This window comes from Siphateles boraxobius, unplaced genomic scaffold, assembly GCF_051911475.1.
Source record: "Siphateles boraxobius isolate OS27281-9 unplaced genomic scaffold, OSU_SipBor_1 11, whole genome shotgun sequence".
In the NCBI taxonomy this organism is placed as follows: domain Eukaryota; kingdom Metazoa; phylum Chordata; class Actinopteri; order Cypriniformes; family Leuciscidae; genus Siphateles; species Siphateles boraxobius.
In genome coordinates this window covers 17,532,572-17,557,882 of record NW_027508711.1, presented here as the reverse complement: position 1 = coordinate 17,557,882, position 25,311 = coordinate 17,532,572, and the positions used below count along the sequence as shown (strand labels likewise).

The following is a 25,311-nucleotide window of genomic DNA, read 5'->3' as shown; positions in this document are numbered from 1 at the left end:
GAAATCATTCTAATATACTGATTTGCTGCTCAAGAAATATGTATTATTGTTATTATTATCAATGTTGAAAATAATTGTGCTGCTTAACATTTTTGTGGATATGCTGATACTTTTTTTCAGGATTCTTTGTGAATACAAAAATCAATAAACAGGATTTATTTGTATTTATTAAGCTGATTTGTTAAATTTAATAAAGGGCCGACCACTACGAAAGCTCGATCTGAGCCCTGCGTTGTAAGCGAGATCGTGGAACAGACAAGAGATGTTCATCTCTTGATCTAAGTGATCAGGATGGGTTATGAGTGACAATTGCGTCAGAAAGGTATTTGGGGGCTTGGTTGCTGAGAGATTTATAAACGAATAGTACAATTTTAAAATCAATTCTGTATCGGACTGTTAACCAATGCAGAAGGATGTAGGATTGGGGTGATGTGATCTCGTTTTGGACCATTTGGAAATGATAAATGGAAGAGAGCGGTAACCCGACATATGAGTTACAGTAGTTGAGTCGTGTTGAAATAAAAGCGTAAGTGAATAATTGTTTCAAAGCTATTCCTGTTTAAAAATGGTTTGACTTTGGCTAACCGGCGTACGTGGTAAAAACTGGGGCTGACTGTTGCATTGATTTGTTTGTTCAATTTAAGACTACTGTTGAGATAAAATCCTACATTTTTAACGTTGGAGGTAAGGTGTGGTGTGAGGGTGCCTAGATCGATAGAATTTCTGTCAGAGAGCTCATTTGGACCAAATTGGATAATTTGGCTTTTATCATCATTAAACAAGATTAAATTGTTAGTGAGCCACAGCTTGAGTTCGTGAAGATAGTCTTGTAATCTCTAATATGCAGAGTTATCTTTATGTTTTATAGGTATGTAGAAAATTGTAATATGTATCATAATTGATCCTAGTACCCCTAGGATCAATTATGATACATATTACAATTTTCTACATACCTATAAAACATAAAGATAACTCTGCATGTACAATGAGAGTAGTAGGGGCCAGAGTCGATCCCTGGGGTACCCCACAATTGAGGTGAGTCGCAGGGGATGAATGAGTACCGAACCTACTGAAAAACTTCTTTTAGATAAGAAAATCTGGAACCATTTTAAGTACCGTACCTGAGACACTGTACCAATCGAATGTTCCAGCCGAGATAAAAGAATCCTATGATCTACGAAGTCAAAAGCTGAGCTCAAGTCTAATAGCACCAAAGCCATGGTGTCGCCAGCATCTGTCGTTATTAAATAGTATTTCAGAATATTACTGTTTTTATTGTATTTTTGATTAAATAAATACAGCCTTGGTGAGCAGAAAATACTTCTTTAAAAAAAAAAAAATAATAATAATAATTTCCAAACCTTTGACAGGTACAGTACTTAATTAATAGAAAAGAAATCATTAATATCTGTAAAATTAGAAAATTAGCCAATTTTGCGTAAATGAAGGGTTGCAAAAATAAGTACACCTTTGATTAAATTCAACAATCGTGTAGTATTCTAGTATGTAGGATGTCCTCCATAACTAAGTATACTTCTCTGACCCTTCTTGGCATTGAGTGTACAAGTTTATGACAAATTGTCACATCTATTCTGTTGAACTCGTGAAGGAGTACCCTGATGTTTGATGCAGAGGACAAATTCCGAGTATGGGTTACCATAATTGGCCTTCACTTCACTTCAATACTAGGATTTTCACCTTGGGAGTATGTATTGAGTCATTGTCATGTTGAAAAAGTGCCCACCAATGCAAGGAATAAGGAGAGTTGCATCTTCTGTTTCTAGAATTACAGGTTATGTTAGGTTCTAGATTTTGAATTACATCACACAATGGTTTGTGAATTCATGACACTATTGATTAGACTATTGAAGATATCTCCCCCACATTCATCCCTATATAAGAACTTTACTACCACCGAACTTCACCGTGGAGACCAGAGATGGGCACTCGAGTTAGAGACTCGGATTTGAGTAGCGTTTTAATAGACTTCAGACTTGACTCGGACTCGCTTTATTGTAGAAAATTAAGTTGTGCTTCTGATGAAACGAGACACTGACACTGTTTTTCATGTTTAATATGCAAAAGCTACTGGATTTTAAGCAATCTATTGTATAAAGTGCTATATATAAATGTGACATAACTTTACTAGAGTGCTGGATTGCAGAGCTTGTGCAAACATACCCACATTTCTATGATTAGATTCTTTTCTTATGCGTTATTAAAAAAAATGCTTGCTGTTATCTCTATTTTGTTGTGTATTTAATATGTTACAGAGAGGAAAGAGCGCAGCACATATTTACATATTCATCTAACCATCGCTCTCAGCAGTGTGGGCGAAGTCAGGTGTTCACTAACTGTATATCGCTGATCACGTATTTCAAACTTAATTTTACCTAAAAACGAAGAACGAAAAACAACTTTGCCGTGAGTATATTGGGGCCTTAAACAGGAGGTGGCTACAGACAGGGCCTGCAGATCAACTACTCCTTTAACCAAGGTAATTGCAAGTAAGAATGCCAATCTTAAGAGTCAGAAATGTATCTGCAGCTGACTCTAAAAGCTCAAAGGCTGCCAAAGTACTACGGCCAAGTCCCTGCCCGAATCTCTTGCATAACATGAAGGCCTCAGCCGTACAGTACCATGTAGGAAATGAGACACTAATTTGTCTCTCCAAAGACCCAACACCGACAGGTGTTGTAAACAGCCAATGCCGCCACGTACACCTTCAATGTGAAGGGTGTTAACCTAGCAGAAATGCAATTCTGAATTAACTCCAGCACTGAACCAACCGGGCAGAGTGTCCAAATGATGCTCTCTGCACCATAAAGTGAAGAGTCACCACTTAAATGCATAAAGTTTCCTCCTAGAGGGAGCTCTACAGTTAAGGATGGTCTCCACAACCTCGTTTGAGAGACCAGAGTTCCAAGAGTTGATCCCCCTCAGGGGCCAAACCCACGTATTCTATATTTCTACTTCCTACTTGAGACAGAAGATTCCTCCTGATGGGAATCTCCCATGGAGAGCTGTCCAGGAGAGACATCAGGTCCAAGAACCAAACTTGGGACGACCAGAATGGGGCTACTATTAACAGACGAACCCCGTCCAGCAAACCCACTCTAAAACTCCCGGGAGCAGATCGATTGGGGGAAATGAGTACAGACATCAGCCAAGTCTGAACCATGGCATCCAACCCTAACAGACCTGGATTTGCGTGAGGGAGAACCAGGGTAGACAGTGTGCCGTTTCTTCTGATGAGAACAAGACCACCTCTGCCTGGTTGAACCTTTTTCTGGGTGGATGTCTTGATTTAGGTGACCGGGGATGTAAACTGCCCTCACCGAGATAAGCTTGCCCTGAACCCAGAGGAGGATCTGTTGCAGCAATCTGCATAGAGAGTGTGCAAACGCAAAACTTCCTGGTGATTTGTGTATGAGACTACTGATGTTGTTTGAATGGACGATGCCATGGTAGCCTCTGTGATCTGGGAGGAAGTATAGAAATATAGCCATCATCTCCAAGCTATGTATCTTTGAAGACCACTCCACAGACCCTGAATTGAGCGGCCATCTAGGACCGTAACCCAGCCCATGAGGGAAGTGTCTGTCGTTAGCAGCTTGGCCTAGCCTGATTTTACCTACGGCTGAAAGAGCAGGAGACAGGTATAAAAATTTGATTAATTCATTGCTATAGGAGAGGAAGAATTTTCTAAACTCGTTAAATCATATAAATCGACAACATGTATGTTAGACTCTATACCGACTAAGCTATTGAAAGAGATTCTTCCAGAGGTCATAGATCCTCTTAATATCATTAATTCATTTTTGTCATTAGGATACTTACCAAAAACTTTTAAGCGGCTATGATTAAACCGCATGTATTAACGATAAATAATTTAACAAGTAATTTGTTGAGGTCAATTTGTAAAGAAAGACTACATGCCTGCACATATATATATTCAAACGCGCATACCTATACGCATGTGCATGCCGTCAGCGTTTTTACAGGTTTGCGTTTTTAAAGGTTTATTAGATTATTTTTGTATTTCAAGGCTTGCAACTTGGAACCTATTTCAAGGTCTGCATTCTCAAGCCACCAGGCACTTTTGTTGTGCGGATGAGCGCGTTAAGGGTTTTCTGTTAGAACGGTGTCCTGTAAGCGGCCGCTAAGTTAATAACTAATGATCTTTGCAACAGAAGTGAATAAATCAAAACTAAATTTAGCTGGAAAATTACTTTATTCTAGAGCTGCTGTAAAGCCAAAACACTCTGTTAGTTTAATTTCCTATTATCACTGTAAAGCAGCTTTGAAACAATCTTTATTGTTAAAAGCACTATATAAATGAAGGTGACTTGACTTACTCCATTGAAGCGTGGTGGATGAAAACCAAACTGAATTCTGTACCCTTTTTCTACAATATGAGCCATCTGACGTCAGGACTTCTTGCCTGAAATGCCTTCGGCTGTGATCACCCTCAACCCCCAGTCTCTCTGAAGGGCTTCTCGAGGAGCGACACTCTGGTTTTTTTGTTCTCTTCGGGAGGAGCTTGTATTATAGCCAACATCGGGGCTACACTAAGACGAGAAGAAACCACAGAACGTACTTTTGGCCCCAGGCTGATAAAGGGAAAAACCCATCTCAAGTTTCTCTGGCAATTCTATTTGAGACCCCCATGATCTGAGCCTTCACCCGAACCAGGAGCGGCGCGTGCCTGGCCTCCCTGTTCAATTCGAGCTAGGTGGGAACAGAGCGTTCTTAACAGCAAATGGTCACAATGAACACAGCCAGCCTACTAGAGAGCTGACAGTGTGTGCTCCACTCCCAAGCAGACCAGATTGTCACCTGAGTGTCACCTCCTGTAATGTAGAGTGGGCAGGGAGACACACAGATCTTAAACTGCTGCTTACTACTTGCCATAATAATATAATAATGAGACAAACAACATTAAATAAGGCTCACAACGACACAGAAGCTGACGATGTTTGGTCCGTGTGTCCTTTATAGTTTCCAGGGTGTGCCAATATCTGTCTCGGGACCATGTTTCCCCAGTGAGATTCACACATGCGTCTGAGCAGAAGCGTTCCCATAGCATCAACATTCTTACGCAGCAATGCGTTCTTCGTTCATTCTTCGTTCCCTCGAAAAGGAAACAATGCATTTCACTTCTGCACATTGCATCACTCTTCTCACAACTTTTGTCAGCTCTGAGACACTTGCTGGCATTTCTCCTGCTCTTTGTTTCATGATTGTTCCAGGGACTTTGTCACAAGTCCATTATTTTTGAGTTTCTGTTTCTTTAACTATATTTTCACATGTGCTTTGGGAATCCTCTTGTACCATTGTCCTCTTTTGTGAAAAGAAATACAAGAATTTTGACAATTCTCTCCCAAGTGGATTCAACAGTCTATAAACACTTTTAAGTGTTGAGAAATTGCTTGTATTAAAATATTTTGGTTCAATATACTCACGTTGATAAAAACAATTGCTTTGAACTTGCTAAAGAAAATCTTTATTTTGTTTTATTTTGTAACTTTCAGGACGGTGTACTCATTTTTGCAACACAACATTTGATCCCTTTGATAATTAAATCTGGTCAAGCAGACTTGCTGGAACATTTCATCTTCAAGGAACCCTAATATGTCTTCTACATAAAGAATAATTGCAGACTTTATTAACTTTCAGAGGAGGTGTAGGCATTTATTCTGAGTACTGTAAATACTATAGGACACAGTATGCATTAATCATTCTGTACAATATTATATAAAAGGGATGCCCCTATTTGAAAATATGTGTTGATGTCAACAATTATTTTCATGTTATAGCTGATAACCGATTTTTAAAATTCGATTCTGTTTTGTCTAAATCAAAAATAAAATAAAGCACTAAAAACTAATATTAGTGGAGTTGGTGTATCCGCTCAGACTTGAGGAGGAAGGTGTGAATTTGCAAAGCTGAAGCTTAACACTGAACGATTAGAAAACCGCTATAGATAGTGTTCTAAGCAGGCCAGAGCAGGACACACACCTGAGGGGGGAGGATTCGCTGGAGGGGCTGGAGGCCAGCTGGGGGCTGGAGGGGGCAGAGAACATCGGCCACGAGGGGGAGCGTGGTGAAGTGGGACTGGGTGAAGCTGGGCTGTGACAAACACACACACGCATCCAAGCACAAACGTTTATGTTATAGCAGCTGCTGAGTTAGAACTTTCACAAGAGACTTTAAGAGGAAGTCGGCATAAAGAAATAGACAAACACAGTAAAACGTGCTTGAGAGTTTCATGCTTACTGTAACAATTCAGCCGAAAATGACAATTGTGTCATCATTTACACAACATGTCTTTCCAATATGTGAACACAAAATATGTTTCATCTTTGTGCAACATATGCACACAGTAAAGCACCAGAAAGAACAGCCTTTTGTTATTGTATGTTTTTTTATTGCATACAAATACTTTAGCAGCGTAAATATATGCCAAAATATCTTAATTTAGTTTTTTTTACTGAACAAAGAAAGTCATACAGATGCTGGTTTGGTGGGTAAATGATGACAAAATTTTCATATTTAGTGGAACTGTTCCTGAGTAAAACATGCCGAGGAAAAACATTAGTGATAATTTGTTAATGCAGCATAATGAGCTCTCTCTCTCTCTCTCTCTCTCTCTCTCTCTCTCTCTCTCTCTCTCTCTCGCTCTCGCTCTCGCTCTCTCTCTCTCTCGTCCAAAAATACGTCAATGCTGGCTGCCAAACTTGATCAACTTACCTTGTTGACGTACTGCTGCGAACCTTCGGATTTTGACTGTAAATTACAGAAAACAATGTTAAAATAATTTTTGCTATCTTAGCCTTGCTGCTTGCCAGGTCAGGCAAGTACTTCTGAGTTCTACTTGCTCTGCCAACATTTTCACATTTTATTATTGCTACATTTTTTTTTTACTTTAAAAGTACAATCTGTATATTTATTGTTTACTATATTTTGTTTACATTATATATATATATATATATATATATATATATATATATATATATATATATATATATATATATATATATATATATATATATATTATACAGTTTTCACTCTGTATGAGATATATATATATATATATATATATATATATATATATATATATATATATATACATGTGTATTTAAAATAAAGAATGTCCAACAATTGCAGGAAAAAACATAATGGCATACATGTCAAAACAATAGTGATTGGTTTGTAATTTTAACCGATTTCTTACTGATGCTACATGATCTACATGATCTCAAATCATTCTTCAAGCTTTGACAAAATCTCATATACAGTATGTTATTCAATCAGATCATGTTGCATAGCTGACAAGTTTAATAACAATCAATACAAAAAAAAAAGTAGTTTTAATTGTAATGTTCATGATGAAAAACTGTAAGATATAGCAGTTCCATCAACTGTCCTGAAACTCTCTCCCACTGGCCTCGGGCCTTCCTAAATATTGAGGAGCCATTCTGACCTCCAGCAGTGACTCAACCATTAGCATGAGTTTGGGACGGAACTGTCTGTTAGTCCAACCAATGTAAGATGAGAAACCTGCATGACCTAAAACATTCATTATTTTTCCAGTTCTGTTTGGTGACATTAGTGGCACAGAAACCACACACTTCATCTTTTAGCAGAGGGAAACAGGCTGTATGGACTGTTTTTACAAGTCGGAAACATCCAGCAAGACAGAAGCAACCTTTTTAACCTCTATTGTAAACATTTATGGACTTTTTTAGTCCCACTTTAACTACAATGTAATAACATTTAAATTAAACATTTGATACAATGCACATATTGTGTGCATATGTTCTATGCATTGCCATTTTTTATATTATCTATAATTACACTATTGACCCTTCCTTTATCCCACCCTTAAACCTAATCATACCTCCAAACCTGTCCCTAACCTTACCCGTAGCCCATCTCAATAACAGCATCATGAACACAAGAAGTACATTGTACTTAACATTACATTACATAGTAGTTAAAGACCCCTAATATAAAGTTAGACTTATAATCGAACACATCAGACAATGATGTTAAGCTATCGTGGGTGGTTGCTAGTAAGTAGTTGATACATTGTTGTTGCAGAATGAATCCTCTGTTGCTAATTCAAGCACATCTATGTTCACGTGTCCAAAACAATCCACAGTAAAATACAATCTCAAGTGATGCATAAGTTAGTGGATATGATCATAATCTTTTTTTTTTATTTGCACGGGAGCAAATAAAGCTGCTTATTGGACGCTGTGGAATATGTAGCCAAGCATCCATTGCACTCATCACTAAACTGACGAGCGTCTACTCAGTTGATAGTGGGGTTGTCATGGGAACAATGTGAGCTCAAGTGGCGAGTTAACTTTAATAATCTAAATGTCCGTACATTAGCAGTGTTAATGGACTCTCACTCAGTGAAAATACATTATGCTGTCACATCTAGTCCCTACCATTCTGTATTTCCTGTTTAAACGATGGAAAGTTCCGGTGCTCGTTGGTCAATAGAATACGTTAAAGGGCTAGGACGCTAAATATCTTTATCTAGATACTTTTAGTATCACTGTGCAGCACCTGTGCAGCCTATAAACTTTCAGAGGATTTTATTTTCCAGCAGAAGGATGAAACCAAAGCAATTTTCTTAAAAAAAAAAGAAAGGAAGAAAAAAAAAAAGAATAAAATGTGTTTTATGTTGGCTCCTTTCAAATATTTAATATTTAAATAAATATTAGTGGATCCATTTTTAGTGACTATTAACTATTTGTATTGATTTCTTTGTGGCAAAGTCATTGCAGGTGCAGTACTATATTTTGTATAAGGTCTAAAGGATTTATCAATTTGTTCTGTGTATATTTTTGAAAGTCTCTTCTGTTCACCAAGGCTGGATTTATATGATAAAAATGACAGTATCCCCCCCCTAATATTGTGAAAGACAAAGACTTAAATAGCTAATCCACATAATTACTCCAGTCTTCAAAGGCATTTAATCGAAATAGAAATACATATTTTGTAACACTGTAAATGTTTTTACTGTCACTTTTGATCAATTTAATGCATCCTTGCTAATGAAGTTGCCAAAGAGGAAATTGGTCATTATCTTAGAAACTACTTCTACATATTGACATGAAATGACACATACCTATCGTTGGAACATTGATCTGTAAATATTGTGTAAATCTGGTGACATCATGTGTTATAAAGTAAAAAAATGTAAATCATGCTAAATCTAATCATCTCTTTATGACTACTTTTCCTTTAATTCACTACTGAGAATGATCCAACAAACCTGGTCAACACTACAAAGTGTGTTTGCCCCCCTTCCAGCAGCTATATAAGAGACACATATATACACACAGCTGATACACCTGGTTATCTCGACTGGCACCCCAACACCTCACTCTCGGCTGGTTCCTATTCGCAGCCGGTACTCTGGGTTTGGGCTAGATTCCGAGCTCAGAGCCTGATCCCGTCGGATAGTATGCCAAATATGCCTATTTTACTCTTTTACTTTATTCAATGTACGTATAAATTTATTCTCCATCATTCAATGTATTTTGCCTGTACATGAATGAACCTTTATGTTATGTCATCGCAGATTCAAATCTATAAATCAAAATATTTATTGCAATTAAGAAAAGGCTCTATCGCCTGTTACCTCAATAGTGTACAGTGTCTTTGGGCGGACAACATCAGCCATTTTAGGATTGCTTGTGATTTGGTCTTAGTGACTTAGGAGTTCTCTTGACTACCCCTACGGTTTCACATATTTAGAGCTACTTTTAGCCTTTAGATCTTTTGTGAATATGGCCCCAGATGTGTTTAGACTATGTTCACACTGCACGCAAAAGTGGTCCAAATTATTTGCTCATATGTGACTCAGATCTGTTTTTTTTATTATTATTATTTTTAATAACAGTGTGAACAGCACAAACCACGTGGAATCTCTGATTTGGGCCACTTCCATATTTGGTCCTAAACCCGATACAGGTCAGATGTAGGGTCGGGTACTGAACTCTGTAGTACTGACGTAATTCAGTCGGTGCCGTTAAAAGTACAGAGTACCAATTCACATTAGATCAATCAGTGCCAAATTTCGGTACCCGAGAACGCATCTGGGCGCAAGAGTAAGACTATTTAAATACGAATCCTGCATGTCACGCGTTATATCATATAACATGAGTGGCGCAGACATGAGGCTTCATTTACCACACACAGACTGAAGCACGCGTGACGCTCAGTGTTGTTCAGCCTCTGCAGTCTCACTATATGAGAACATGAATGCATTACCAGAGCCACTATGAGAGTCACTGAAGTTCATCAGCATTTTACAGTTTCAATTAAGAAAAAATATCGTTATATCATTAGCACACGGAAACTCAAATGTCTTCACCACAACCCATCAAAATAAAAGTTTGGTTTAACTTGATAATATATTACTGTTGTACAGTAGAATTTAGATATCTCAACTTAATAACACTAATTCATTTTTTAAGGAGTAATCACACTTTTTCTTCTATGTTGTCATTTTAACAGTATAAAATTCAGTTGTTTGACAAAAAAGTTTAATTTCATATAAAGGATCAATTAAATTCATGTTTTATGTCTTCATTTGATTATTAGAAAATTCACAACACAGAATTTGTGGAAAACAAAACATTTCATAGAAATTGAACAATTTTTTTTTTATTATTATTATTTCTAAAATGGTTGTTTTTATTAATATTCAAGCATCGCAGACAATGGGAGACCGCGACCAAGGCAGCTCTGGCATAATGTCAATAACAATTCTACAAAGGACTTTGTTTCTTTACAGTTATTGAGGTACACATGCCTAAATTACAGAAAGAAAATGTGAACGGTACCCAACCCTAGTCAGATGTTTTGCAATCGAGTTGCAGGGCTTTAACCTTAAACACACCTGATCCAGCTAATAAAGTCTGCAAGGCCTGCCCAATCGGGCCAACTACAGTTTCCCATAAGCGAGTGAAAGTTTATGCGTGTCTTTTCAGCGTGACAAAGTCAATTAATTCCAATTAAACTTTTATCTGACTCCATTTTATCATGACCTCGAATTTAGGTTGGAATGCCAATTGGTTATTGGTAATTTATATAATAGTTTATCTTCACTTTTGATTATTCTATTTAACTCTTTACTCTTATTGTATTTGTTAATTCAGGTGCCAAAGTCGCACAGGGTCCTCGCACCAGCCGTTCATTTTTATGCGGGCTCACGATCACAAACTCGCCAGTCTGATTGATAACCAGAAGTTATGGCTAAAGCAATTTAACAGTGCCGCCCATGCTTGCTATTGTTAAAAGGTACCCATTTAGCCCCCTACAGTCGCCTATATAACAACTTAGTTAAAGCCCAAACAATAATCAGAAGTTATGGCTAGTACATTTAAGATAATGCCGCTCCAATGCTAGCTATTATTTCCTCAATAGTATTTTCATTTAGCCCCCTATAATGCGACTGCATAACAACTTAGTTAAAGTCAAGCAGTTAGTCAGAAATCTAGAATCCCACCTGATGTGCCCCATGCTCCATCAAACCTGAGATCTAGTATGTACATAACCCTGGACACAGCTTTGCGTTAACAATGGATACAACGTAATCTACTAAAGTTACAAATTTCAAAATAATTCAGAATAAAATCAAATGTAGCAATTTATTATTAGTCAGGTAAATGTATCACGCCAATTACAGAATCAATTCAAAGATGATCAATACATAACATCAAATGCTCTGAGGTGAAGAGTAAAAGATGCATACCTGACGCATTACGGGCTGATCTCATTAAAAACCGCCCTGAGCCTCTTGAGACATTTCTTTATATATTCAGACCACGACAGAAACCTAAACATGTGCTAACAATGGGAATTTGCATTAATCACGGTTTCCAGAGTTTCCACCTTTTGAGGGCAGGATGCATATATGGAAGACCCACGCTCCTCTGTAAGCAAGATATCTCTAAACTCTTAAGAACTGGGATGGGTAATGAGGAGGTGTGAATTGCTTGGTGTGGTGCTGGGTAATTTCGCAAGAGGAAGTTCAAATGTTAATTTCCAGAAACGTGCTTTGTCTTCTCGGGGAGTGGTCGTTCCTCAACCAGATGGCCCAGAATTTTTGAATTTCTCAAGTCTTACAAGTCCTTCAGGCTTATTTAAAAAATACATTTATGTGTGTTGGAGCAGAGTTAGAACTAAACTCTGTAGGACAGTGGCCCTCCAGGAGTGGAGTTTGACACCACTGTTGTAGATAATTGCATACACTTGGCCTTTGCATTCAGGGCACCACTTTCATTTTCTAGAATGTGACATTGGCTCCCCCGGCCAACGTAATTCAACTGATAACACGTTTTCTCAAGAAGTTCATCAATCTCAGGCCACCATTGATTTACAGCCTGCTGGGTGCTCTGGGGCCTTTGAGACGGATATATCAGCACACAGCCACAATTCATATATTTATGTCTATATATAGATGACAGCATTCATCTCAGTCTTGTGGCTTTGGACCACTGATCCTCACAGCTGATATATAGGTCTTTACCACCGATCACGAGCGAACCCACACATTTTGGGTTTCCATGGTTTTATGGGGACTTACCAAAAACATAATGATTTTTATACTGTACAAACTGTATATAATATCCCCTAACCCAGTGGTTCACAAACTACGGTATGCATACCCATCGGGTGTTCATGAGGTGATAGAGGGTGTGCGCAAACAAAACGCTGAGTTTTGCAATACATTTAATTCTACCCCACCTTACAATAACATAAATGGCAAAATGCCGCCTCTAGTGAAAAAACAGGAAAATGGTAGTGCCGTAAAAGTTCAAATACATGACATCCAATAAAATGGATGTCTCATCTTTTGTGGTACAAAACAGTCTGCATCAACATAAGCAGAGTGCATATGATAGGTTACATGCAGAGTACGGGTTGAACACCTTCTGACAAAAAATAAACAAAAAAACGTTGTCTTTTAATGACTTAAAGTTGAGTTGACGTCGGCTAGTAACTGATGAAGTCATAAACGAACAAATAGGCCTGAACCTTGAGCATCCAGATATAATCAAACATATCTTGTGGACCGCTCTCAGAGTATGCATTTATTTGTCATTCCAACTGTTGGAACTTCAAAAACTTCAAAGATTTTTTATCCTGTTGCGCCCCCTATAGGCCATGATCAGCGACTAGTCGACGTTAAGCTTAAAGTGTCATGGCAGAGCATTAAAGGGGACCTATTATGCCCCTTTTCACAAGATGTAAAATAAGTCTCTGATGTCCCCAGAGTGTGCATGTGAAGTTTTAGCTCAAAATACCCAGCAGATAATTTTCTACAGGATGTTTAAATTGTCACTTTTTGAGGCTCAGAAAAAACGCACCGTTTTAGTGTGTATCCCTTTAAATGCAAATGAGCAGCTGCTGCCGGCCTGCGAGCCTCACGAACTCGCAGGACGTGTGTCAGGACAATCTCTCATCTCACGGAATGAAAATATCAAAACATAAACTCTCAGTAGCCGTGTTCATTTCGACCCGGAGTCGGACAATAATGCCCACACAGAGCCAGATAATATATGCTGTATGGAGACTGAACAGGTATAGTCTAGTTTAATTACGGTTATATCTTGTTTTTACATCTTTCTTTTATCCACTATTAGTACAAGCCTGTTGTAGCAGACCGAGTCCGAGTGTTGTAAAAATATACTGATGAGTTCAATGAAGTTTATTGTACATCACACAAAAGATGAAGCGTCAATTTCACTCTAGAAAATCTCTGTAAGAGCTGAATAAACACTGTAACGTTATAAGAAGTCCGCATTAAAGTATTATCCATAAACTCTCTCCCTCTCCCTTTCATTATTATCAACATACACAGAGATCGTTATAACTAACGTTAACAGTAAACAAATATTATACACACCTTTTCAGGGGGTGCTTAATAAACTGGTCAACTTATGAACTGTAATAAAATGTGCGCTCTCACTTTCATTACTGCCATGATCAATAAAGTTAGGCCTATCGCTCCAGTAAATAAACAGAGCTATGTGGATTAATACATCCAGCTACAACAAAACCGACAACACTTGGGAGACATTCTCGTCAGTGCTGCAATGGCGGATGTGTAAAATTCGCTGTGAACTCGATCAGGGCGGGTCTATGTTAGAACGGCAGTGTCTGTAAACACTCGTGGGCGGGGCCTGTGGCTTTAGTGACGTCACTAAAGCCACATTCTGAAAACAGGTCGTTGGGAGACACTGCTTATGATTTATGGGGATTTTAAAAAAAAGAGTGGGTGGATTTTTATCACGGCTGGGTGGTTGTGTACACACACTGCCATCACACATTTATGTCCAAACACCATGCAAAAGTGAATTTTGCATAATAGGTCCCCTTTAAAGTCTGTGCAACTCCTAATGCAGCTAATGCTCCTTAGAAAATCACCCTACATTACTACCAATCTTGACTATGTATCTTTGTAAAAGTGGGGTTTCAGCTCTTACTAGCATAAAGAACAAATATAGAACTGCCAATGAACTTGCGTGCTTAACCTTCAAATACATGGGTAGCATTTGCCTTTATAGATCTGCTACGGGTAATTCATGTATGCTATATTGTACAGCAGCAGCATGTCTTACTCACTCACAGCAGTGTGTCTGTGTATGTATTGGCTGTAGCAAGACCTGTATTTGCTCTACAGCAGCGTAGCAGATTTATTCCGCCAAGACCAAACGTATTAACATTGTCATATCCATTACCATGCTTCACCATATCACTTTGAGAGAGAGAGTTGTCATGACAGAAATAGTGTTAGGTCTATTTGGCAATGAAATAACAGTTCTAATAAAAGTCACAACAGAACTGTCCCAAGCGACACACAGCGGTGTTACGTTAGTGAAAAAATCTGCAACTTTGAACAAATTAGCATAGACAATGATTCAATGACCCATTCATAAATACAGCCACTTGCTTCGTTACTGAATGAATGATTCAATGACGCACTCATTAAGACTTACTGCCACTTACTGGCGGTTTTAGTTTAATATTTAAAAGTGTCACTTTGTTTGTACCACAATTTCATATTTATCTATTTAACATTTTTTATTTAAAATATCTCATAAGATTAGTTATGCCATTGTAACTGCATTCATGCCACCTCTGAGCAATATTAAACAGTGTGAAAATACATCTAGATGCAGCTTATGCCACTGCAGTGCCAAGATGGCATTTGTTGATACTGATTTAATTTGATTGAAATTATTGATTTACTTTATTTTTTTATTACATCATTTAAATGAATGGAATTTTAAGAATTTGACATAAAACATGACACATACATTCAATAGGGTTACAAAAATGTTGCCTTTATATGGGTAAAATATGCACCTGAAAATCAATTTAAGGGGGCAAATATTGTCTCTTAATGGAAATCTGCAGTCTTAGTGAAAGAGAAGGGGTACACAGAAGGATGGTGTATGCCTCGGGTGGTACTCCACTCTAAAATGTTAGGGAACCACTGCACTAAACCCACTACAGTAAACATTCGACATTTTCAAAATAATAATAATAATAATAATAATAGTTTAGTATCATTTATAAGCTGTTTTCATCATATGGATGAAAAATGTCCACAAGATAAAAATATTTCTGGTATTACTATCCTTCTGGGGTTGGTTTCTACCTACAATGTAGGAAACACCTGAATCACGCAGCAGTGCTGTGACTATTAATCTCATAATATCATGGACGCTTATCTGGATTAACCTTCAATGACTACAAAATAAACAGATTTCAATGTTACAAAAGCAGGACCTTTTGTCCAAAATACATGAAAATATTTAGATGTCACACTGTCATCATCTTATGTTACTCGATGTCTCTGCATTTCACAGCAGTAAGTCCTATTTTTTTTTTTATTTTGTCATTTTAATCTAATAATCTAAAGTTGGTTAAGTTAGTTAACCTTCATTCTGTTCCTCTAAAACGGCTGAGTTATAAAAACAATGCGAACAACTATCTAAACTATCTATCCTATTAATACTTCTGAAAATGAAAATTCAAAGCGTTTAAATCTGTTTTTTGTATAATTTAAATTTGTGTTTGTTTCATACAGTGTACTATTTACTATATTGTTCATATTAATATACTATTTATTACAAACGGGTCACTTCAAAGTCTCATCAGCATTTTATAACAACAACAATACATTTGTAAAAAGCATGTTTTGTGTAGATTTTGTTTGGCCATTATTTTTATTAGTCACCTTGTTTTCAGGAAATTTGTCAACAAATCTGCAGTAACAACTCGATCTCACTGGAAACATTTATATGTCACTGGGGCGGAAATGTATGAATGAGATTCTACGAATTCATATGAATAAACCACCCATTTGCCAAAACGCAGGATAGTTACGAATCGCCATGACATGGTGATGGCAGTACATTAGTCTGTACATTTCAACCAGTTTGACTCATTTAGGCCAATTTGTGGACCGGCTGCAGTCATGATAGACAGGCATTACCTCATTGACGGGTAATCAACATTCAATTGCATAACTTTTTTTTTTTTTACCTACATTTTGCAGTTACTCTTCTCACATTCCCGCCATGGTTCAGTGAGAACACAAACTCAAGGGAGTCAGGAGAGTTGCTGCCTCCCCCTGAAACGTTATTGTTAGTGTTGCTGAATAGAAATTATTTTTAACACACACTATTTGATCTAATATTTTGTAACATGTCTTTAGTGTCTTTTTTCAGTCTTACACACTTTTTTGAAAAAGCACCGTCTCAGATGCCTCTATGGACAAAACGTTCCTGCTATCCACATAACTGATCTCATAAGAAACTTCTTATCAGTGTGAGAGATACAATGCTATCACTCACTTGTTGCAACTGGCTTTCTTATTTTCCTATCAAACTGAGTCATACTGAAATCCCACAAAGAATAAAAAAAAGCATTAGCACTTGCTAATACCGAATACCCAGAATTCACACATTAGATCAATAAAATCTAAATTATACATGCTTATTAATTATGCATTCACATTTGATACTCAGTTCTCTGTTTACTTCTAATTATGTATGTTCTTGTGCATGTTTTTGGCTTGTGCAGCCCTTTGGTACTAGGAAATACTAGAGTTTGGACCTTGCTCTGTTAAACGTGGCAGATTTTGCTGTGCTTTTTGGTTTGCACAAAGAGAGTGATGTTAACCGAATAAAAAGAGAGAGAGAGGCCAGTATTGCCATAAACAAAACAAGCAATACAAGCCCAAAATAAGCAACTTGGCTCATCAAAATAGTATATAGATGGAGAATTCATGCATAAATCTGCATGAAACGTATTAAACAGGAGGATAATGAAATAAACTAAATTAGGGTATGGTGTTGCTTAAAATAAGCAGACATGGCTTCTCGATTTTGAATCAAAATTTGATTCGATATATGCATACCCAGACAGCAACATAGTGTCGGCCCAGACCCGGGCCACATCTGGTACAGTACATGTGGATTCAACGCTATCAGATGTGGGCCAGCACATCTGACCGACACTATGTTGCTGTCTGGGCCGACACTATGTTGCTGTCTGGGTAGTTTACCGTATTTTGTGTTACTTTTCTTATTTGACAGCGGTAGACAAAAAAAATTCACTTAGTTAATTGTAAACTTTTTTTCCCCCCATTGTAGTCAACCCAACATTATGAATGTCAAAGCTAACTGCAATCATTACACAAATGACTGGCAGTCTTCTGCGAATTGCAGGAGATAGAATCGTGATTCATATGTGAATCGATTGTCTTTTGCAATGTGTGTTTCATGATTAAAGTACATTTTGAATATACCTATTTTCATGCGTGATCTACGTTCCACCCCAAGGATGATTAATGACTTAGTGTATGAGGGAAATATTTATATGGCAGTATTCAATGAAAATGTTTGAAGGGCCAGAATCACTGGATGTTTGCTTTTTCACACTAATCTTGGTATCTGTGTGAGAGTATATTTCACAGGAATAAAACCATTTTTTATGACGTGAACCTTAAGAGTGTGATCTCCTACTGGAAGGGGGAGATTGGAAAAGGGTCGAGGACATAATCTTGGGGAACACGGGTTAACCCCCTGGGGTCGGCGGTCACTTTTTTTCTAATCATTGCAAAAGAGACCCAAAATACTCTGTTGAGTTTGATCTTACATATAAGTGCTATATAACATTCGATCCTGTTAATTGTCTATTTTTTGTGTGTGTATAATAACAATAAAAACTAATTGTTATGCTTTTTGCCAAATAAAGAAAAATAAACATGATAAGAGGTTTGCCCTCTGTCTGTCAGTGAAGTCCATTCTGAAACACGTCCGAAAATGAACTGTAACTCTGCGAATACTTGTCACACAGGCACAAGAGATTTTTTCTTTATGAAGCTTGAGTTCACTTCTTTTAAATAAAGTAATTTATATAAAGTACAAATATTCTCAGTTTATGTAATCTGTATGAAAAGAGAGAGATGTCAGTGTTTTTCCTTTCAGCTCATTATAGCTTATTAAGTGCTAATGTGCCACGCCAACAGAGAGAGCGCGCGATTCAAACTCAAATGATCTGAGGCAAGCCATGCAAACATGCCAACGCTCACATCAGCTGGATAAAACATATCAAGTTCTTCAATAAGAATCTTGTACTTTACCTCGTCTTGCTGCGCTGTGAGGAATAATACTATCTAATAATCCTGGAACATTACCTCAGAAATGCTGGTAGCTTCATTCCGAGGAGCAACGGATCCAGCTGATGTAGTAAGTCATTTATTCTTAAGTGCTTTGTTCTAATAGTGTCTGTAAACCGCAAAAATACTGTTTAAATATGAATTGCATGCCTGTGTGTGAATGAATGAATGAACAGCACAGGCGCACGTAATGTTGTTTACTATAGCAGTACAGAGCGCAATAAACATGTTATTTTTACTTGACCACATCCAAACTATATTGCTATAGCCTACTAAGATGAGTAAAAATAGACTGAAATATGCTGAAATAAAATGTCTTTGTATAAGCAACAAACTGCAAATTAACATTTATATGCTAATATATCATAAACATGATATGTTACAGACTAAATATGAATGTTTAGACAAGATTTCGTTGATTAATTTTGGATAGATTATAAAGTTTTTACTGTAAAAAAAAGGCTACTGCCACATCAAATAAGCTTTTGTTTGCCAATTTCTGCTCATACGTTAAATATATAGTATGGGATGTTTGGTCAAAAATAAAGTAGGTATATTGGGTTATCAACTAAGATGTTATTATAGTGTTTGTTCCAATATTCAAACTAATGAATCCTTACCTTTGAAATACGTATGATTAAATGTTTTTTTTTTTTAAGTTATACTTTTTTGAAATACAGTATGAGAATTAACTGCACAATTTCTAGAAATGTTTACCTTGGATATTATACAATTTGCATGCATACAATATTTGCGGAAAAAGACAAATTGTTTATATATTCTACAGAATTGGTTAAAAGTTATAGTTGGAAACATCTTGAAAAAATTTGTCTTTTTCCACTGGGTACCACAAGAAAGAATGTGAGTATATATAGGTGGGCATAGAATAATTTTTTTAATCTAGATTAATCTCACTGGAATCTTGGAATTAATCTAGATTAATCTAGATTAAAATGGCTCATTTGAATTCTGCCGAAGGGATTCAGAATATGTGTGCTACCCAAATAATGACTAAAAGTAAGTCTTTCAGAATAGTTCGCCTCGCGTAGGGATGTGAATTTCTGCCAAAACTGCCATTCGACAATAGAGGAGCAAAAGTCGAATATCGGTCAAAAAGATTTATAAAATAAATAAATAAAAAGCACAATTACAATGACAGAAAGGAGGCCAATTTCATCTTTAGCGATTTGTCATCAAACAAACTGTTTATTAATTGAACAAGTAACATGTTTTCGTCGTTTTTTTTTTTAACATAGTAGGCTAATTGGAAGAAGAAAAAAACAAAAAGCACGACGTAGCTACAGTCCGTTTTTGCATCACCAAACCAGATGCTCGTTAGATCAAAAAATAATGTCATATGTCATAATGATTTTATGTGAACCTGCCTTTATACCGGGAATAGCCTTAAACAAATTAGTTTCAATCAATGTAAACTATTCGTGTGACTATGCCCCTGCGCAATACACACACATTACCGCGGGATGGCGGGTGATCATTTCATAAACTGTACACAATGGTAGCTTATTTATTTTGTAGCCTATAAATTAAAGTATATGTCCAACGGATAATGTCATACTTTTTAGTAGTGCTATCGTGGTGTAATAATCTGTTTGGTTGTAAAATGTATTACCTGAATGAAATGAAATCGAATGTATCGTCCTGTGGAATCATTCATTCACAGACAGCTTACGAAGATGTTCAACTAATAAAGATCTTCATCGCTGGCAAAAATATGATGCATTTGCAGATTTGCTTTCACTAGACTAAACTGTAGCTCTTGATGTTCTTAAATCTTCCTGTTACGACTCCGTGTCGAGTGTGCATGAACGCGCTTCAGAGTTCAGACGATTCAGTGCGTGAGGAACTGAACAGAACTGATTCGTGAACCGATTTAGACAGATCTGCCAACTTGTTTGATGAAGTCTTTGAACAGAATCGACCCAAAAGAGTGATTCATTTGTAAATTGAGCATCGCTCATGCCCATAAAAAAGATACAGCGCGCTTGGAATAAACTCATTTAACAACATGTAAAGTAACGAGAGGAACGATCGACGTAACATGTAAAAGTATACACCTTGTGTCCCTGACAGGAAAATACCCTGCTGCACGATTTGCGCGAAAATATAACGATATTTGAAAAAGCTATTTTATGATACCATCCCAACTTTGAGAATAGATTAACGCTGATATTTTTTTTATTGCCCGATAAGAGTCTCTTACGCCGATAACGGCCCACCACTAATATATATATAATTAATTTTGTCCTTGCATTCTTAATTGTGTGAAAGGCTCATTATGCGGCTCATTGTCTTCTCAGGTGTGAATCAGGCCCCCCCAAACATCTCAAGGACCCCAAATACACCTTAGACCCCAGAGGGTTAAAAGCAAGACCTTGGCAGTCATGCCTCTCTCAACAGTAAATATGTTGGCAGGAAATTGAGAGAATCTGAGGCCTGTGCTGGGTTTCATAATTTCCGTTCACATAATAAAAACCTCAGAGCAAGCAAAGATTGTAGCCAATGTAAGGTAATGAAATGAATCACAGATTGTAACCAAATGTTGTAACGTCTGATAAAACAATCTACCCTTTTGACCCTAAATCAAAAGCTAAAACTAAAAACTATGGGCAAACAGTAAAGATCTCCTAAATGTAAGATGCTGTGTACTTCATAGCAAACATGGAGATAAATCATTGTTCTATTCCACATACTAATTCCAACAGTTAAGACAGATGATGGTAGCAAGGGCGCTGTTATTATGTTCTTGTACTTGCTTATGATGTATTGTTATTGTTATTAGTATTGTTATGATGTTGCTAGGGTGTTCTGAGTGGTTTCTAGGGCATTGCTGCTATAGTGGTTGCTAGGATGTTCTGGGTGGTTGCTCTATGATGTCTCTATTTAATTTATTTTATGTTATTGTTTATATGACAGGGACAATACCCTCTACAGTATATTCTTCTAGATAATAGATGATTGTCAGAAATTAAGAAATATAGCAGCTAACAACCAAATTCAAAACAATATATGTGAAAACAACAACAAATAATAATAATTTAATGTTAGGCTAGGCTTTTTTATATTAACACTTTCTGTTATTCTCTCTCTTCACATCCTGATAGCAATCAATAATATAAGTGGTCTGAATATTAAAACATGTACATATGTTCGTCCAATCATTGCATTCATTCCGATTAATTGTAATTAATTGACATGGAACATTGTATACATTTCTGTATGAATTAATGTGTATGACTATTTGAATGCCACCGATCCTGATCTGAATTCTGACTTGTGAAGCAGCCTGAATCATAGTCACATCATAACTAATCTCCCGACTGAGCCTGGTTTCTCCCAAGGCTTTTCTTCTCCACTGTTACCCGATGGAGTTTGGGTTCCTTGCCACTGTCGCCTCTGACTTGCTTAGTTGGGGACATATAATATTGAATCATATTATTGATCTGACTGTACGGACACTGTTGTGCGAGAACTGAACTGAGCTGGAAAATGACATTAGATTTTTGTAGAACTGCTTTAATAATTGATGATCTTTACCATGGAACTGAATCAACACTGAACTGACTTCAGCTGAACAACAGCCTTAATCATCATCATTTTCCTGTTATCACTTTAAAGCTGCTTTGAAACAATCTGTATAATATAAAGCACTATATGAATAAAGTTGACTTGACTTAAAATCAATCTTATCTGTAGCACAAACTGTGCATTATAAGATCCACACCAAAATGTAATACTTAGAATTAGGGCTTTGTTGAAATCCAACGTATATACAACGCATGTAGAAATGCTTGCCCTAAACAAACACCACTAACAACAGTTTAAACTGACCTCAGCACAGTCAGCAGAGTACAATTTGAGAAAATTGCTTGCATTCAGATTTCTAATAGGTTTCCAAAAAAAGAAAAGCAATAAGTGTTTCACTGAAATCAAGATCTTGAGAACATGGGGACTTTTTGTATGTTTTTCCTTGTCATTCGGAATGAAGTAAACATCTGCTCCGTATGTGCTTGTGCTGCAGAGAAGTAGCATTGAAAACTACCCTCATCTCATGCCATAGCTGTGCACAGCTAAGAGCTATCAAAATGGGCCCAAGATAGTGGTTCAAAAACCCATTACCGACCCATGGCCAACCAGAGACAGTGAGATGCATACTTCAAACAGTGTGCCTTAGAAAGCGTGAACAGCAGAAAAGGGCTGTAGGAGATTGGAAAAGTTACAGGGAAAATCATTACTGCAGCCCATATGAGTGGGTATATATGTTTGCTTTGAAGGGGATGTATCATGGAAAACAGGATTTTTTTTTACTTTGGAAGTAAAAGATCTATTATGTTTAGATATATTTTGTAGATATGCTCTAACATTGAACCAAAAGCAAAGCAGTTAACACATACGCTTTAGACATGAGCTAAAGTGCTTATGTGTGCGACAAAGGTTCATGTCCGGCCTGCAACTTGCGGCAAATCTACTTAGAAAATACATCTCAATTATGCTTTGAACATTGACATATTTGCTGCACCTCATTGCATATAGAAAGCAGTCTTAAAGGTGCAGAACGGGTCAGAGAGAAAATGGTCAAGTAAAACTAGATTCTGACAACTTTTTGGTGCAAGAAACCCTGACTAAAGGTGTGGTCACAAGTACCAGGGTCAGAAATTTATTTTTGCATTAAGGCCACGTGTCCACCAAAGCACGTTTAGCCAGCTGAAAACGCAAGGCGCTCTGCTGAAAAAGCCTAGCTGTGGGCGCTTGAGAGCGTTTTGGTAGTGCAGCGTTTTTTTTTCCAGTTGAGAGGCTTTGCTTGCTATGATACGGAATATCCTTAGTGTTTCTAGTATCTCATTTCACAGATAGTTTGTTTCTGTGCTGTTTCTATATAAAAATGTCGATACAATATATAATTGCTCTGGCACTTGTTTTAAATTGTTTTGTTCCGTTATTATGCATGTTGTTGTCATCTGTCGACATTGTACAAGCAGAATGTGTCGGTTGGTCAGTGTGGTATTTGTCCCGCTCCTCCTCCACTGTGATTGGACGGCTGGGTAAAAAGTGACATTGATGAGTGCTGCGTTTTACCCAAATTTGACGATTCTTCAACTCTCGGTGACCGGTAAAAAATGCTTCAGCGTGAAATAGACACTCAGCGCCTCGTTACCGTCCTGGCATTTTAAAAACGTGGCACTCCCATTGAAAACAATTGGAAAAATAAGCCAGCCGCATGAAAAAACACTTTGGTGGACACAGGGCCTAAGGGTCAATATTTGCCCTATATAAGTAATTTTCTGGGACTTTTTTAACTTTGTAAAGTTATTTTTATATATATAATTACCTTATAATGACCTTATGCCTCATCTGTCATGGCATGTTTCTTTACATAGACTGTTCAATGCTGCTCAAAGGTGGCATAAATGTATTTTCACAGCAACTGCATAATGTTATGAAATTTTACATTTTAAATATCCTCCATAAAGTATATAAATAATTATAATAATAAAAAAAAATTTTAAAGTAAAAAAATTACAAGGTAGGACCGCAATATTATGACAAAAGTCATTATTCTCAATTATTGGCTTTGATATTGGAATAACGATGCTGCTAAACAGAATGTGTTTGTTTGTGGAGAAATTGCATATTCTATTAGTCTACACAGGCAAAACCATCTACATTTACATTTACATTTATTCATTTAGCTGATGCTTTTATCCAAAGCGACTTACAATTGCTATATATGTCAGAGGTTGCACGCCTCTGGAGCAACTAGGGGTTAAGTGTCTTGCTCAGGGACACATTGGTGTCTCACAGTGGATTCGAACCCGGGTCTCTCACACCAAAGGCATATGTCTAACCGTACGTTCACACCGCCGCCGACTTGAGTGGCAAAGAAGCTCTGGACGCCCTGTCAAGGACGCTTGTCAAAAAGTACGGGGAAGCTTGTTGACGCTTTGGTCGCTTTGACTTAGCAGGGAGAAGAGAAGTGTCACAACATGAAATGTCACATGAGATTGGTGTTTTTGCATTCCACTTCACTGCTTTTCTGTTTAACTATGTAAACACACGCTAGACTGTGTGCTCGAGATCTGTGTCTTTTGCCGCGTCTCGCGCATGTCACAGTGTTTTAAAAAACGCGTCATTCAAATTAAAATAAGTTCAACTTTAAGAACAAAAATGTAAACCATACCAGCTATTTTATCCCATGCCTCGTTCTTTTGTAACTGGTCCCTAGAAGCAAACAACGTCATATCATAAATGACAGGAAACCCAGCAACGGCGATTATTAGCTTCTCCTCAATTTTATCTGAACTAATGTTTTGGTAGGAATGAAAGTTTACGTCGTGTGTTTCTCCGGAATCAGCCAGCGTGGAGGACGTCTATATTCCGATTGGTTGCTGGCTTTTGCTGCTGCTTGCCGCTGAACCGCGTCATAGCTCATTACCATGAAGTTGAGCTATTTTCAACTTTCTGATTGACGCTCAAAACGGCCAAAACGTGACGCCGATGGATTTGACGCTCCTTGCAGCTGAGAGAAGCCAGCTTCCATTGAATATGAATGACTTCCGGTAGCTTTG

General features: G+C 37.3%; 1 protein-coding gene across 7 annotated transcripts in view; it reads right to left on the bottom strand.

The window, feature by feature from the left end:
* LOC143703835 (rho GTPase-activating protein 26-like) overlaps nucleotides 1-25,311 on the bottom strand; it is a 494,068-nt gene that overhangs the window by 365,849 nt on the left and 102,908 nt on the right. For 2 of the 7 annotated variants that reach the window (XM_077197298.1, XM_077197300.1), the window contains exons 21-22: nucleotides 6,754-6,789; nucleotides 6,022-6,132 (exon numbers count right to left, since the gene is read on the bottom strand). The exons of 3 other annotated variants lie outside the window; for them this stretch is intronic. In XM_077197298.1, coding sequence (XP_077053413.1) covers nucleotides 6,022-6,132; nucleotides 6,754-6,789 — 147 coding nt within the window. The remainder of the gene's footprint in view (nucleotides 1-6,021; nucleotides 6,133-6,753; nucleotides 6,790-25,311) is intronic. 2 more of the 7 variants (XM_077197307.1, XM_077197316.1) reach the window with 1 other exon arrangement.